This window comes from Balaenoptera acutorostrata, chromosome 1 (genome assembly GCF_949987535.1).
Source record: "Balaenoptera acutorostrata chromosome 1, mBalAcu1.1, whole genome shotgun sequence".
NCBI lineage: Eukaryota > Metazoa > Chordata > Mammalia > Artiodactyla > Balaenopteridae > Balaenoptera > Balaenoptera acutorostrata.
The window spans coordinates 189,625,052-189,642,616 of record NC_080064.1 but is presented as its reverse complement, the minus strand read 5'-3'; the positions used below and the strand labels follow the sequence as shown (position 1 = coordinate 189,642,616).

The 17,565-nt window shown below is 34.1% G+C and overlaps 1 protein-coding gene across 2 annotated transcripts in view; it reads left to right on the top strand.

The window, feature by feature from the left end:
- The window catches only part of UCHL5 (ubiquitin C-terminal hydrolase L5), a 50,978-nt gene that overhangs the window by 17,426 nt on the left and 15,987 nt on the right, over positions 1 to 17,565 (top strand). For both annotated transcript variants that reach the window (XM_007191162.3, XM_007191161.3), the window contains exons 4-8: positions 7,033 to 7,158; positions 7,241 to 7,302; positions 7,375 to 7,505; positions 8,891 to 8,954; positions 17,179 to 17,281. In XM_007191162.3, the coding sequence (XP_007191224.1) occupies positions 7,033 to 7,158; positions 7,241 to 7,302; positions 7,375 to 7,505; positions 8,891 to 8,954; positions 17,179 to 17,281 (486 nt within the window). The remainder of the gene's footprint in view (positions 1 to 7,032; positions 7,159 to 7,240; positions 7,303 to 7,374; positions 7,506 to 8,890; positions 8,955 to 17,178; positions 17,282 to 17,565) is intronic.

Here is a 17,565-nt window from a genome sequence, read left to right as displayed (position 1 = left end):
CTTTCCACTTTCTGTATTTTTTCTAATCCTAAAAAGGCTGTGTGTATATAAAATTTTAACTTGATAAAAAGTATCACGCTCCTTGTAGTTTTGGGAGACTTACTTTTTTGACTTAATATTTTAAGATTTATCCACGAGTTGTTTATCGTAATAGTTAACTTATTTTGCATGCTGTACAATAGTAATTGCACGAATGTGCATAAAGAGTAAGTAATTGTTTACTCTTTGTAGATTGGCATTTGAGTTTTCATTTGCATTACTGTAAACTGTATACATTTTTGTACGTCTCCTGTTGTACTTGTGCAAATTTCTCCTGGTACATATCTAGAAGTACAACAGTGCTTCTGATAGGTAAATGTAACTTTAGGAGGAAATATCAAAGTGCTTTCGGAAGTAGATACTCCAGTTTACACCCCTACTAGCAATATCTGAGTTACTGTGCAGCCACATACTCCAATATGTGGTATTGTCAGGCCTTTTTTAAAAAAAAAATAGATTTATTTATGTATTTATTTATTTTTGGCTGCATTGGGTCTCCGTTGTTGGGTCTTCGTTGCTGCGTGCGGGCTTTCTCTAGTTGTGGCGAGCGGGGGCTACTCTTCATTGCGGTGGCCTCTCTTGTTTCGGAGCACGGGCTCTAGGCACGTGGGCTTCAGTAGTTGTGGCTTGCAGGCTCAGTAGTTGTGGTTTGCGGGCTCTAGAGCACAGGCTCAGTAGTTGTGGCGCATGGGCTTAGTTGCTCTGTGGCATGTGGGATCTTCCCAGACCAGGGCTCAAACCCATGTCCCCTGCATTGGCAGGCAGATTCTCAACCATTGCGCCAGAGGCCTTTTTGATTTTTGCCAACCAGCTCATTCTAAAATGGAACTTCATTTTGGTCTTGGTTTACATCTCCCTGGGCACTAATCATGTTGAAAGGGTGTTGATGTACTTAGTGGCCATATGTGTTTCTTTTGTGAAATTCTTAAATTATTTTTCTGTAGGACTAGTTGTACTTTTTGATTTGTAGGCGTTGTTTATATCTTCATGATACTGCTTCTCCAAGTTGGCACCTTATTGTTTTACCTTTTCTGGGTGTCTTTTGATGAATAGAATTTTGTGTTTTATTTATTTATTTATTTTTATAAATTTATTTATTTTATTTATTTATTATTTTTGGCTGCGTTGGGTCTTCGTTGCTGTGCGCTAGTTGCGGTGAGCGGGGGCTACTCTTTGTTGCAGTGCGCAGACTTCTCGTTGCAGTGGCTTCTCTTGTTGTGGAGCACGGGCTCTAGGTGCGCGGGCTTCAGTAGTTGTGGCTTGTGGGCTCTAGAGCGCAGACTCAGTAGTTGTGGCTCACGGGCTTAGTTGCTCCATAGCATGTGGGATCTTCCCAGACCAGGGCTCGAACCCGTGTCCCCTGCATTGGCAGGAGGATTCTTAACCACTGCGCCACCACGGAAGCCCGAATTTTGTATTTTAGAGCCAATGCTTTTTTGTATCTTGTTGAAGAAATTGTTATCTATCTGAATTTGTAAAAGATATTTACCTATGCATTTAAATTTTAATTTTTGATATCTATGTCCATAATTCATTGGGAGTTGGATTTTTGGTATATTATATGAGGCAGGGGTTCAATTTCATCTTTTTCCATGTGGATCACCCTTTTTTTCTAACCTCTTTTATTGAACATCCATTATTTTCCCTATTTATCGGACATGCCACCTCTGTTGTATACCATAGTTCCGTGTGTGTGTGTGTGTGTGTTTGTGTTTTCTGGACTCTACTGATCAATTTGTTTGTCTCTCTGCCAATACCACACTGTCTTAATTCCTTTCACTTCTTCATAAGTTCTTACATCTAATAGGTCATGTCTCTTCTCCCTCCTCTTTTTCAGAAATAGCCTTGCTATTCTTGACCCTATGTTCTTCATATAAATTTCAATGTCATCTTATCAAATTGTATGAAAAATTCTGTTGGAATTTTGACTGGAATAGCATTAAATATATGTATCAATTTGGGGAGAATTTATATCTTCATGATACTAAGTCATGAAGTAGTATGTATCTCTATTTAGATCTGCTTTTATCTATTTATTTTTAGATGCTTTTATTATCTTTATTATGTTGCATAATTTTCTCTATAGAGGTTTTACATCTTTTATTAGATTTATCTTAATTCCTTGATCTCTTTGTTATAATTATAAATCATCTTTTCTTCAGTTACATTTTCTAGGTGTTTGTTGCTGGTACAAAAAAATGTAATTCATTCTTATGTCTTAATATTATATTTAGCCATTTTGCTAACCTCTGTTATCTCTGTTATTTGTTGGTTTTGGGGGGGTTCTATCTAAATTATGCGTCAAACAAAGCAGTTTCATCTCCTCATTTTGAATCCTTATGTCTCTGATTTATTTTTCTTATCTTACTGACTGGTTAAGACCTCCAGTAAAATCATTGTGGTTTTAAAGGGAATGCTTTTACCATTTCCCATTTCAGATTTTTTTTTCTTAATGTTCAGGTAAGGACATTCTTTTAATAATTTAGCAAGTGTCCTTATTATGGAAGGATTAAGTTTTTTCAAATGCTTTTCTGCATCTATTGAGATGATCATGTTTATTTTCCCTCTTAATAGGTTAATATGGTTAGTTATGTTTATGAATTTTTCTAATATTAAATCATTCTTCCATATCTGAGGTAAGCCCAGTTGATCATTCTTCCATATCTGAGGTAAGCCCATATTCTCTTTTTATGCACTGTTGAATTTAGTGCAGTAATATTTGTTTAGAATTTTTACATCTATATTTATGAATGAAATGGCCTTAATTTTCCTTTCTTGTAATGGCTTTGACTAGTTTTAGTATGAGGGTTGTGCTGGCTTCATGAATTGAGTTGGAATTTCCTCTTTTTCTTATTGTCCTGAAGAATTTGGACAGTTTAGACCATCTAAAATTTAGAAAGTCTGTTTCTTCAAATTTTGTTAGAATTGGCCTATAAAACCATCTGTGCCTGGTATTTTCTTTATGAGTATATTTTTAACTACCACTTCAATTTAATAGTTAAAAGACTTATTTGGGCTACTTATTTTTTCTTGACTTAGTTCTGGTAAGATTTTTTTTTTAATTTCTGCATTTTAGCTTAAATTTACAAAATTGTTTTGTATGGTTGTTATTACTATCCCCTTATTCTTTTTAATCGGATTTTATTTTTAGTTATATTCCTGACTCCTAGAATTCTGCCTCGCCTATTTGGGTAATCCTGCTTTGGGTGATCCTGCTTCATTAATCTATTGCCCTTTATTATTTCATACTAGCATTAGAGGAGCAACCCAGTGGATCTTGTTTGTTTTTAGCCATCTTCAGTCTCTCCTGTAAATTGTCTTAAACTGAACCTTTCTGAATCACTGTATTTACTGTTATTTCCTATTAAAAATCTCTTACTCCTAGCGTGAACTCCTAATTGCTTAAAGGCACTGATTTACTAGGTAACCAATGACCCCATGCTCTGATTACAAGCATACTAATACATACCAATATGCTCATTGTCTCTTGAACATCTCGTCTTAATTTGTTCCTTGTTCGTCCCCTTCACGTTTCATAGAATGAATTTCCTTCTCTGTTCTCTAGGTACTACCGGGCTTTCAGAGCTCTATTAAAATTTCACATTCATAGAAAAACCTTCTCTGATACTCCAGTCCAAGATGATTTCTTCCTTCATTATTTTGGTTTTCTGTTCATCTCTTTTACATGTGTATTAATCCTTATGGAAGGATTAAGTTTTTTCAAATGCTTTTCTGCATGTATTGAGATACAGAAAATTTTAATTTTAATTTAAAATTAAATTGATATCTATGTCCATAATTCATTGGGAGTTGGATTTTGGTATATTATATGAGGACATTTATTTTTTATATATATTTTAAAGTATTACATTCCCTTTAGGAACCTAGTTTTATCCTCAACCTTTTTTCCCCTTGATTAGTAATGAATATTAAAAAATTTATTAATTTATCCTATAGCTATGACTCAGTGAAGATTGACTATAATTTATAATGCAGTACTTCAAGCGATTTTAGTAGTATTCCTCTAGGCATCTGCAATGTTCTTTTATATAAACCGTGACAAGAAGTTAGTCTCTAGACCGTGGGTTACTAAGTCAGATGGCTGCAGGATCAGGTTGGCAGCATGAATGTGTGAACTGGGTTTTGTGTAAGAGCTAGGGAGTGGAAGAGCCTAGATGAACTAAAGAATATATGTCCTCTTAAAGGAATTCAAACCAAATTCTTAAGGTTCTGGGGCAGTCCTACTTGTGACCTCCTGCTCTAGCCTTCCTTCTATTCTTAAACTCTACTACTTTATTTAAAAATGTGTTAAAAGCCAAGGTATATAGTAGAACGTTCAGGATAAGTTAAAGATTTAAGAAGTTGGGGACTATATATATAATTTATACTGCAATAATTTTTTGTGAAGAAAGATGAAGTTAAAATTCTCTCCAATGGATGTATATAAGGTGATTTTTAAGTGTTTCACGAGGACAAGGACCACATGTCTCTTGTTCACTGTGTGTTCAGCATTTATCACAATGTCTAGCACACAGTGAGTGCTCAGTAATAAATATTTGAACGAATGAATGGCTGTGCACTTTTTAGTGTCTTAAATTTTTTGTTTTTTGGTAATTCTGTGCAGTATTCCCCCCTTACCTACTGTTTTACTTTCCATGGTTTCAGTCAACTCTGGCTGAAATATTAAATGGAAAATTCCAGAAATAAACCATAAGTTTTAAATTGTGTGCCATTCTGAATAGTGTGATGAAATCTCATTCTGTTCCTTCACTGTCCCACGTGGGATGCATCCCTTTGTCCCTCATGTGTGCTACCAGCCTGTTAGTATAGGAAAAAACATGATATATATAGGGGTTGGTACTAGCCATGTTTGAGGCATCCATTGGGGGTCTTGGAAGATATCCCCCAAGGATAAGGGGACCACTGTGCTATTTATAACATAACCACTTGGTGGCACTTAACTCATTTAAAAACCTGAAGAGGTATGTTTACACTGAGGCACACCGTAATGACTGTTCTTCACACATATGCAAAATGAGCTGTAATAAATCGTGGACAGTGTAAATCCTTACTAACACCGGAAGAGAAGTATCAGTAACCACGAGATTTTTTTCTTTTTTTCCTTAAAAAAAAAAACAGGTTTACTGAAATAAAATTGGTATACAAAAAACTGTACATGTTTAGTGTGTACAATTTGATGAGTTTGAAAAAAAAAATTCCTAAAGTGATAGGTTACAGACTTGAAGTCCTTAGATCATAGGAATGTTTGATAGTATTCTCTGCCATAGCCTCAGCATCTAGCCTAGCATTAGGTACATATTATATCTTTAATGTGTCATCATTTTGGAAGGATGTGTGAATGAGTATAAATTTTAACTTCTGCTAACTTCGCTTCTACCAACCCATCTCCAGATAATTTTGGCCCAAGATAAGGGAGCACTAAGTCCTGTTTTAGTTAACAACCTTTATGATGTCTCCTTTAATCATTAAAAATTTTCATCCAAGTTTACTAAAGAACTGTGACTCGTATCAGAATACATATTAAAAGAAATCAGCAGCAATGTTAATTGGATTCTAGATCTCCTGTTACTTTTCCTTAATCGTCAATCATAAGATAGTTTTGAGTACAAAATACTGTAAGAGGAATTACAAGAATGTGGTGGTATCACTGTTTGAGAATTGGGAGTAAGACAGTGTTCTCTAATGGAGAAAGCAGCCTTATCAAGGAATTCCTCAAGCATACTGCAGTCAAAAATGTAAGAACTGGTGGGTACTCACAAGACTTCAAAAGTCTGGCAAAAAAAAGTACAGGAGTATAAGAGTTAATGAGGGAAGATAATGGAAAAATTTTCTTTTGAAATCAGGCAAGATAGAAATAATTTACCAAATTGTAAGATCATAAGTGAATTAGCATTTTTGGAAAATGGTATTTAATTATAATATTGTAATGAAATATAGCAATGGGACTAAACTGTATTTAAAAAAATCATTTATCAAGTTTAATTTAACTCTACAGTTAACCTTGCTGGTGTTGGAAGTGATCATCTGAGGCTCTTTCCACCTCTGTGGTCTCAGCCCTGTGTAGGTGCTGTAGGGAGGGTGGCAGAAGCCCTTGTCCATAAGTAGGTTATAATCTTGTTGGAGAGACCACATACGTGTACAGAGCCAGCCTCATGTTGTGGCTAAGTACACCAAATTCTAGAACGAGATCACCTGCCTCTTGCTTAGCTCTGGGCCCTTTGGGCAAGCTACTTAACCGCTTTGAGCCTCAGCTTCCACAAATGTAAAATGAGGATAATAATATTACTCCTTCTTCATAGGCTGTTGATTGACAGGATTAAAGAATTAATACATGTGAAGTGCCTAGAAAATTACCCACACATAGTAAGTGCTATCTAAACGTTCTCTCCTCTCACTAGAATGTAAGGTCCACATAACTTGTTAAATAAACAGTTAATAGCTAGATGACAGCGCTGTAAAGATTGAATTGAAAAATATGTAGACAGCATATACACGTTTTTAGGAATTCAAATGAGGGAAGAAAGTAATATGAGTTGTTGGATAAGTTCTCTAAGAGACACATCGGTGAGTTGGAGCTTGCATTGGATACTGAAATATGGGTTGAATATTTATAGGTAGAAGTGAGCATAGGAGGAAGTGAATAAGAGGGAAGGACAGGCTCTTTTGGTTTAATTAGATATATGTTTTAGACCAGGAAAGATTGGTTTTGTTACCCTAACTGGATTGGTTTTCACTGATATTATGAGTTCATTTATTCGACTTCCTAGAATCTTCAGCTCCAGAATTGCAGCAAATTCCTGAAAATAGAGTAGATTGGAAACTGATCATGTTTATTATGTTTATGCTAAGACTGTATGAAATAAAATTTGGAAACTATTAATTTTTTTCATATTTTGGGGGTCATCGTCACCAGTTAAAAGCTGTTTTTTTTTTTTAACAAATCGATAATATTTTTGCTTTCATATTTTATAGGTAATTAATAATGCTTGTGCTACTCAAGCCATAGTAAGTGTGTTATTGAACTGTACCCATCAAGATGTCCATTTAGGAGACACATTATCAGAGTTTAAAGAATTTTCACAAAGCTTTGATGCAGCTGTGAGTACAGTCGTATTATTCTTAAAATGCCCTGTTTGTGGTGGTTCTTATTTTAATAGGCTATTCTTAAAACTTATTTCAGATGAAAGGTTTGGCACTGAGTAATTCGGATGTGATTCGACAAGTACACAACAGTTTCGCCAGGTAAAGATACTTCATGTGAAATAAATACTGTCTCTGTTTGTTTGTCTCTCACTGTTTTTTTCTTCACTGTAGACAGCAAATGTTTGAATTTGATGCAAAGACATCAGCAAAAGAAGAAGATGCTTTTCACTTTGTCAGTTATGTTCCTGTTAATGGAAGACTGTATGAATTAGATGGATTAAGAGAAGGACCGATTGATTTAGGTAATGTGGTTACTATTCCTGGTATTTCACTTTTGATAAGGACAAAAAGATTGGGTGTTCACCTTTGGTTTAGCCCTAGTCCTGCTTAAGTTTAGAAAGGGGAGGTGACTGTGAGGTGTGATGCCATGCAGGCTTTAAGCTCTTCAGTACTTTATGAAATTAAGTAACAGGTAGTTAGGACATGTTGCCTACTGTAGTTGCATTGGGACCTTTAGTTTTTTTCCTAGAAGAAAAGTTTTTTCAACCCATAGATTACATAATTTATTTTTAATTTTTCAGTTTACTTTTAAAAACTACTTTTTTCTATGTAACTAGTGCATTAATGTGCTGTCCTTTGTGCCAAAGGGTGTATTTGTCCTGATCCCACCCCATCTCCTACCTTGAGCTAATGATAAATGGTTATTGAGGTTGAGGTGGTTCTGATCTAGTAATGAACTAATAGACCCACAAAAGAATTTTAACTCCTTATTTTTACCTCATTAAGTTTTCTTTTTCTTTTTTTTTTAAATTAGGTTTAAGTGCAGTGTAACCTGTTTTACTGGAATTACTGTTATCTGCTGTCCATAAAACTTTATACTTTCAGATTAAAAAAAAAAATTAACACTTCCATTTTGCTTGTTCTTATTGACCATGCCCATGTCTAGAACTAATACTTCATCTAATGCAGATTTACATGTTTAAAAATATTTTTTTCTATGTTTCTTAAAGTAAATTAATAGAATGTTCTTTTAATTCTGTAGAAGCTGATTTTCTCTGGTTTGGGGGTTGATCTGATCGCTGCATTTTTTTCTCTTGGCTTCTATCTGGTCAGCCATTCTCTATTCATTAGATCCATCAGATATAAAGGAAGTAAAATATAAAACAGAACAGCCAGTTTTGCTATACAGCTGGTGGCTATACTAAAATTTAGGTAAAAAAGAGGATTAAAAAACTGGGTAAAATTGGTTTTGCATTGTGTGTGGATTTCATTTTTTTTTCCTGTAGTTATGATGGTGGGGAGTCAGAAAAGGATTGAATCCTTCTTTTGTCACTAATATGTGAGCTGGTTTTTCTTAGCCCTCTGTCTCATCATCTGTAAAATGGGGGTAGTTATCCTTATCTCACAGAGTCGAGAGTTTTAATGAAATAATTCCCTAGTTCATTATTTTCTCAAACATTTGTTTAGCACCGCTAAGTGACAATGTGGAAATGCAAATTATGATAATACTCTTTCCCCTTACCATTACTAAGAAAGTAAGAGTTGGAGCTTAACATAGTTATGCTAAAAGGTTTTTTACTATCCTGAATTTGTCGAAATATTAATAAAAAGATATTTTGGACCAAACTTTTGAAATAATATTAATGTTGATTTTATTTGACATAAATGCTTTTACATTTCTTCCTAGGTGCATGCAATCAAGATGATTGGATCAGCGCAGTGAGGCCAGTCATAGAAAAAAGGATACAAAAGTAAATGCTCAGCTAATCTCATTGGCATAACTAATGTTCTCGTTTTTAAACCTTTATTTTATTGTTGTTTTAGCAATACTTATTGAACATCTACTTTTGATTGGATTAATGTGTTCAGGAAATCTATTCGGAAAATCTCTAAATTCTACATCGTAGTAAGTCACCTTGTCTTTATAGAAGTTAAACATGCACATTTCCATTAAGTTAGATATTTTGTACAGTTATTTTGTAGAGTTTTGTTTTTAGGAGTATCTGTCTTTTTTATTAAATTAAACTTTTTATTTCGAGATAATTATATATTCACATTAAGTTATAAAAATAATACAGAGAGCTCCTGTGTACCCTTTACCCTGCAGGAGTAGCGTCTTGTAGAACTATGGTACAATGTCACAGCCAGCTATTGATGTTAATATAGTCAAGGTACAGAATAATTCCATCACCACAGTGGTTCTTCATTTTGCCCTTTTATAGCTACAGCCACTGCCCCCAACCCCACCCTCCCGCATCCTTAATCCCTAGTTCTATAATTTTTGTTATTTAAAGAATGTTATATAAATGGAATCATACAATATGTAACCTTTTTGGATTGGCTTTTTTCACTCAGCGTAATTCTCCGGAGATTCATCCAGGTTGTTAAGTATATCGATAGTGCATTCTTTTCTATAGATGGGTAGTAGTCTATGGTATAGATATTCCATTTTTTTTGCCCATTCACCCATTGAAGGACATCTGGATTGTTTCCTGTTTTTAGCTGTTATGAATAAAGCTGCAGTAAACATTTGTGTACAGATTTTTGTGTGTACATAAGTTTTCATTTCTCTGGGATAAATACCTAGTTGTATGGTAAATACATGTTTAATTTTTTAAGAAATTGACAAACTCTTCCAGAGTAGCTGTACTAATTTATTTTACATTTCCACCAGCAGTGTAGTATGAGTGATCCAGTTTCTCCACATGCTAGCTAGCATTTTGTCAAAATTTTTTATCTTAGCCATTTTGATAGGTGGGTAGTAATATTTCATTGTGGTTTTAATCTGCATCTCCCTAGTGACTAACGTTGAAAATCATGCCTTTTGTTTATTTTGTAATTGGATTGTTTTTTTGACTCTTGAGCCTTGAAGTTCTTTACATACTCTAGCTATCACTAGTCCTTTGTCAGACACGTTGTCTGAAAATATTCTCTCCCAGTCTATAGCCCATCCTCTCCTCCTCCCAACATGGTTTTTCACAGAGCAAAAGCTCTTAATTCCAGTGAAGTCCAATTTGTCAGTCTTTCCCACTGTGAACTGTATTTTTGTCATCCAATCTAAGAATTCTTTGCCTAGCCCTAGATCCCAAAGATTTTCTCCTTTTTTTCTAAAAGGTTTATATAACATTTTACATATGTTTATGATCTATTTTGAGTTAATTTTTGTGTGGTGTGAAGTTAAGTCAAGGTTCATTTTTTTTCCTCTGTTTGTCCAATTGGTCTAGCACCATTTGTTAAAAAGGCTATCCTTCCTCCTCTGAACTGCTGCTGCACCCTTGTAAAAAAAATCCAGTGGGGCATATTTGTGTGGGTCTATTTCTGGTTCACTGTTCTGTTCCATTGATCTATTTGTCTGCTGTCTGCAAGTACTACAGAGTCTTGATGACTGTAGCTATATTGTAAGTCTTGAAATCAGGTAGACAAATGCCCCCAACTTTATTCTTTTTCTTCAGAATTGTTTTAGCTGTTATAGATACTCTGCCCTCCATGTAAATTTTAGTATAATCTTGTATCTACAAAAATTCTTGTTGAGATTTTGATAAGAATTGTGTCAAACATCAATTTTAAGAGAATTGGCATTTTTACTATATTGATTTTTCCAATCCACGAACATGGTATATCTATCCGTTTACTTGGATCTTCTTTAATTTCTTTCATCAGCATTTTGTAGTTTTCCACATGCTAGTTCCATACGTATTTTGTCAGATTTATACCCAAGCACTTCATATTCTTTTGAGTGATTACAAATGATACTATATTTTCATTTTTGTTCCCTGTGATCATTGTTAGTGTGTAGAAATAAAGTTGATTTTTTTCTTCCTTTGTCTTGTATCCTTCAACCTTGCTAAGCTCACCCACCAGCTTTAGAAGTTTTGTGAATTCCTTGACATTTCCTACATATTGATAGATATCATGTCATTTGCAAATAGGCACAGTTTTGAATTTGGCTATTTCTAATTTAAGTTTTATCAGTTTTTCCCTTACATATTCTGCAGGTCTCTTGTTTGTTGCATAAACATTTATGATCACTATTTCTTCTTAGTGGATTGACCTTTTTATCATTATGCAATATTTCTCTCTAGTAATTTTCTTTGCTCTGAAGTTTACTTTATCTCACAGTAATATAGCCACTTCTGCTTTGTTTTGATTCATATATGCATGATATATTTTTTCCATCCTTTTACTTTCAACCTTCCTGTCATTATATTTGAAGTGAATTTCATATAGACAGCATATATTGAATCATATCTTTTAGTCCACTCTGCCATTTTCTGTCTTACTTGGTAGATTGAGACCATTTACATTGAATGTAATGGATTTATAAAATTACGTATAAAATGAAATGTATATTTAATATGTAATTATTAATGTCTTATGGTTTAAATCTGCCATTTAAATTTTTTCTCTTTGTTCTGTTTTTTTGTTTGGTTCTCTGTTTTCCTTTTCCTGCTTTTCTGTTAGTTACTCAGACATCTATAGTGGTTTTGAGTTTATTTCTTTGTATGGCTTTTCTAATGGTTTCTCTAACTTATCCCAATCTACTGGTGTTAACATTTTACCAGTTTGAGTGAAGTGGAGAAGTCTTACCTTCCTTTATGTACTTTTACTGTCCACTGTTACATTTGTCTTAAATAATTCCTCTACATACATTTAGGACTCCATCAGACAGTATTATAATTTTTGTTTTAACCATGAAGCTTAATTTAAAAAACTTAAGAGAAGGAAAATGTATTTACCCATATTTTTACTTTTTCCATTGTTCTTTCTTCGTCATGTTCCAGAACTAAATTCTTTTATCATTTCCTGTCTGTTTAGAAAACTTCATTTAGCCATTCCTTTAGGGTAGTTCTGCTGTCAACAGAGTCCTAGTTTTTCTTCATTTAAGAATGTCTTGATTTCCCTTTTATTTCTGAAGGTTATTTTCACTGTGTATAGAATTCCGGGTTGATAGTCTTTTCTTTTAGCACGTGAAAATTGTTATGTCGCTCCCTTCTGGCCTCCATGGTTTCTACTGGTAAATCCACTGTTGTTCAAACAGGTTTTGCCCTATAGATATGGTGGTGTTTCTCCTGTTGTTGGTCTCAAATTATTTTTTTTTTTGGTTTGTTTTTAGTTTTCATATATTTGAGTATGATGTGTCTTGGTGTGGATTTCTGTGCATTTATTCTGTTTGGATTTTGCTTAGCTACTTGAATCTGTGCGTTTATGTCTTGTCAAATATGGGAAGTTTTTAGCCATTATAACTTGGAGAACTTTTTCAATCTCACCCTCTTTCTCACCTCTTCCAGGACTCCAATGACACAAATGTCTCCTGCTTTAGTCCCACAGGTCCCTGGGGCTCTCTTTATTTTTCTTAGTCTGTTTTCTTTGTTCAGTTGGGTAATTTCTGTTGTTCTACTTTTCAGTTCACTGATTCTTTCCTCTGTCTCCTCCATTCTGCTGTTGAACTCACCCATTGAGCTTTTTTATCGTTTTATATTTCAGGTGTAAAATTTCCATTTGTTTCTTCTTTATATCTTCTGTTTCTTTGCTGAGACTTTCTATTTTTTGTTTCCAGGGTGTTCATAGTTGTTCATTGGATCATTTTTATGATGGCTGTTTTAAAGTCTCTGTCAGTTAATTCGGACATCTATCATTGCTCTATCTGTTGAATGTCTCTCATTCAAATTGAGCTTTTCATGATTTTTAATAGGACAAGTGATTATTGATTGAAACCTGGGCGTTTTCAGTACTATATTATAAGACTCTGAATCTTATTTAAAACTTCTCTTTTAGCTGGTTTTTATGGGCAGTGTTCTGGCAGGGTAAGTCAGGGATGCCACCCCATTACTGCCAGGTGGAAGTAGAAGTCCAGGTTTCCCACTCTGTCTTCATTGACACCTGAGGTGGGAAGGGGTTCCTTGTTACTGCTGGGCAGGAGGTGGGAGTTCTGGTCCCCAGTATGGCTTCCCCTGATACTACCCTGGCCGGGAGGAGTAGCAGTGCCTTGTGACTGCTCTCTGCATGGCTCCACTGATACCAAATTTGGGAGGGGGGCTTCTTTACTCCTGGATGGTAGTGACTTCACATTTGGCTTCCCACTTAGTTTCCTCTGACACTGCAAATAGATGTCATTACTGTTTGCAGGGATGAAAGTCCTAGCTCCCTACACAGCCTTTTCTGACACCACCCCAGGTGCCTGTTACAGCCTGGTGGGGGTGGAAGTCCAGGCTCCCTACCCAGCCTTTGCTGGCCGGTAGGGTTTGGGCCAGGTTTTTCAGTTGTGTTTGGGTATGGTAGAGTGGTTATTGTCTCAAAGTTTTCTGTCTCACGAGGTTGCCCCTTTCCTGTTTGGATAGAAAGAGCAGACTATTGTTGGTACTTTTTTGTCTGTGCCTGTTGGCATTTCTCAATTGATGGCTTCTTTAACTCCAAGGCCAGGACATATGCAGCAGAATGATAAGCCAGAGACTTCACCACTGTCATTCTTGGGTCCTGGTTCCCTAGCATGTCTGCCTTCTCTTCACTTTTCAGAATTTTAATTTTTTTCATTTTTTAAAAAATATATGTCTAGATTTTTTTAGTTTGATATTTTTTACTGGGAGGAATAGGGAAATTGAAGTCCCATAAGTAGAGTTTTAAAAACAGCATTTTTACGTAGTTCAAAGTGCTATAGTTATACTGGGCCATATTCTTTCCAGTGAATAGAACTATTTATGAGAAGCTCTTGCAGGTGAACTAATGCAAAAACAGGCTTACATTTTCTACATGTTTTCATCTGGTTAAGTGCCATTTACATAATGTTATGGATAATCTTTCCAATGTCAATCCTTACCATAAACAAGCTTATACTATAAGATGTTTCATTGGTTTCAGAGTAGTGAAAATAAAACAGTATTCAGAAATTTTACAAGAGATTATTTATAACGTATTACATAAATATATATTTATATATGATAAAAGTACAAGTGAAATGTAAAACATATATTAGTTAAGAATAGAAACAAAATCATGATTTGGAAAAAATTATATAGTAAGGAATATAGTTAATACCATCAAGATGCCAGTAAAATTAATTCAACAAATGTGAGGTCTTAGTTTAATTATTTTTTTTAATTGAGATAAAAGGTAATTGATAGTTACCATATTTTTTGTGAAAGTATGAGAACTGATGAAAACACGTTATTTCAAACGTCTAGGAGGTACTAAAACATTTAATAATATATTTGTGATTGATGAAATTTAGCTGATTTTTTCCTTTCATATATGAAAGCTTATTTATCTGTCTATAGACAAAAGTATTAATAAATAAATTTATATTGAAGTATAGTTGACTTCCAATACTGTATTAGTTTCAGGTGTACAACGTATTTTTATAGATTATGCATCATACAAAGTTATAACAATATTATTGACTATATTCCTTATGCTAAATGTTACATCCCTGTTTATTTATTTTATAAATGGTAGTTTATACCTCTTAATCCCCTTCACCTATTTCACCTACCCTGCCAATTCCCCACTCAACTACTAGTTTGTTCTCTATATCTGAATTTGTTTGAGTTTGTTTCTGTTTGGTTATATTTGTTTTGTTTTTTATAGTGAAATCATATAATATTTGTTTTTCTCTGTCTTACTTATTTCACTTAGCATAATACCCTCTAGGTTCATCCATGTTGTTGCAGATGGCAAGATTTCCTTCTTTTATATGGCTAAGTAATATTCCATTGTGTGTGTGTATAAAACATCTTTTTTATCCATTCATCAGTCAATGGACCCTTAGGTTGCTTTCATATCTTGGCTATTGTAAATAACGCTGCTATAAACATTGGGGTACATACATCTTTTCAAATCTGTGTTTTTGTTTTCTTTGGAAAAATACCAGAAGTGAAATTGCTGGATTGTGAACTCTTTATATATTTTGGATATTAACCTGTTATCAGATATATCATTTGCAAATGTCTTCTCCCATTCAGTAGGCAGCCTTTTCATTTTGTTGGTGCTTTCCTTTGCTGTGCAAAAGCTTTTTAGTTTGATGTAGTCCATTTGTTTATTTTTTATTTTGTTTCCCTTGCTCGAGGGGACAGATCCAAAAATTATTGCTAAGACCAATGTGAAAGAGCTACTGCCTATGTTTCTTCTAGGAGTTTTATGGTTTCAGGTCTAACATTTAAGTCTGTAATCCATTTTGAGTTTATTTTTGTATATGGTGTGAGAAAATGGTTTAGTTTCATTCTTTTACATGTAGCTGTCCGGTTTTTCCAACAACACTTATTGAAGAGACTTTTTCCCCATTGTATATTCTTGCCTCCTTTGTTGTAGATTAATTGACTGTGTGTTTTGTGGGTTTATTTCTGGACTCTGTTCTGTTCCACTGATCTATATATGTGTTTTTGTGCCAGTACCATACTGTTTTGATTACTTTGGCTTTATAGTATAGTTTGAAGTCAGGGAGCATGATACCTTCAGCTTTTTCTTTCCCAAGATTGCTTTAGCTATTTGGGGTCTTTTGTGGTTTCATACAAATTTTAGGAATATTTGTTCTAGTTCTGTGAAAATAGGGATTATTGAATCTATAGGTTGCTTTGGGTGGTATGGACATTTTAACAGTATTAATTCTTCCAATCCATGAGCGTGGTATATCTTTCTATTTGTGTTGTCTTCAGTTTCTTTCATCAATATCTTACAGTTTTCAGAGTACAGGTCTTTCATCTCCTTGTTTAACTTTATTCCTAGTTATTTTATTCTTTTTGATGCAGTTGTAAATGGAATTGTTTTCTTGATTTCTCTTTCTGATAGTTCATTATTAGTGTACAGAAATGCAACAGATTTCTGTATTTTGATTTTGTATGCTATAACTTCAGTGAATTCACTTATTCTAATAGTTTTTTGGTAGAATTTTTAGGATTTTTTGTATTTAATATCATGTCATCTGCAAATAGTGAGTTTTACTTTTTCCCTTCCAATTTGGATGCCTTTTATTTCTTTTATTTTTTTTGTATGATTGCTGTGGCTAGGACTTCTAATACTATATTGAATAAAAGTGGTGAGAGTGGGCATCCTTGTCTTCTTACTGATCTTAGAGGAAAAGCTTTTAGCTTTTCACTGTTGAGTATGATGTTAGCTGTGGGTTTGGCTTAAATGACCCTTATTATGTTGAGATTGTTCTGTCTATGCCAAGTTTGTTAAGAGTTTTTATCATGAATGGATGTTGAATTTTGTCAAATACTTTTTCTGCCTCTATTAAGATGATCATGGGATTTCTGTCCATTGTTTTGTTGACATAGTTATAACGTTGATTGATTTGTGTATACTGAACCATCTTTGCATCCCTGGAATAAATCCCACTTGATCATTATGTGCAATCCTTTTAATGTATTGTTGAATTCTGTTTGCTAATATTTTATTGGGGATGTTTTGCATCTGTGTTCATCAGGGATATTGGTCTGTAATTTTCTTTTTCTGTAGTGTCTTTGGTTTTTGTATCAGGGTAATGCTGGACTCATAGAATGAGTTTGGAAGTATTCCCTCCTCTTCAGTTTTTTGGAATAGTTTGAGAAATAAAGGCATTAATTCCTCTTTAAATGTTTGGTAGAATTCCCCTGTGCAGTCCTCTGGTCCTGGAGTTTTGGTGGTTGGGATTTTTTTGTTTGCTGATTCAATTACATTACTAATAATCAGTCTGTTCAGATTTTCTGTTTCTTCCTGATTCAGTCTTGGAAGATTGTTTCTAGGAAAGTATCCATTTCTTCTAGGTTGCTCAATTTGTTGGTGTATCATTTTTCATAGTATTCTCTTATGATTGTTTGTATTTTTGTGATACTGGTTGTAACTTCTCCTCTTTAGGAAAGATTTTTTAAAATGTCAGTTTTTATGGTTAGCCAATTGGTAGATCTGTGTTTACCCCAGAGAATAAGGGAGTAATCACAATAGATTATCTTAATTGTAATAGTGTTACATTTCTTTACTACATTATAAACTTTAATTTTTTTTTAGGTACAGTGAAGGTGAAATTCGATTTAACTTAATGGCCATTGTGTCTGACAGAAAAATGATATATGAACAGAAGATAGCAGAGTTACAAAGACAACTTGCTGAGGTTTGTGACCATGTTTTTATGTACAAAGTTCTAGCTTAGTTATTCTCTCAGGGAAACTATTTATTTTCTTCTTTCCTTTTTTCCTTCTTCCTTCTTTCTTTGTCTGAAATGTAGATTTAATCAAGTATCCTGAGTGGTAATTAAGAGAATATGCTCTGGAGTCAGGCTTCTTAGATTCAGCTCCTGCCTTTGCCACTTAGTGGAAGTATGATTTTGAGTGTATTTCTTTGTGCCTCAGTTTTTTCATGTAAAGTAGGGATAATAGTATTTACCTTAAAAGGTGG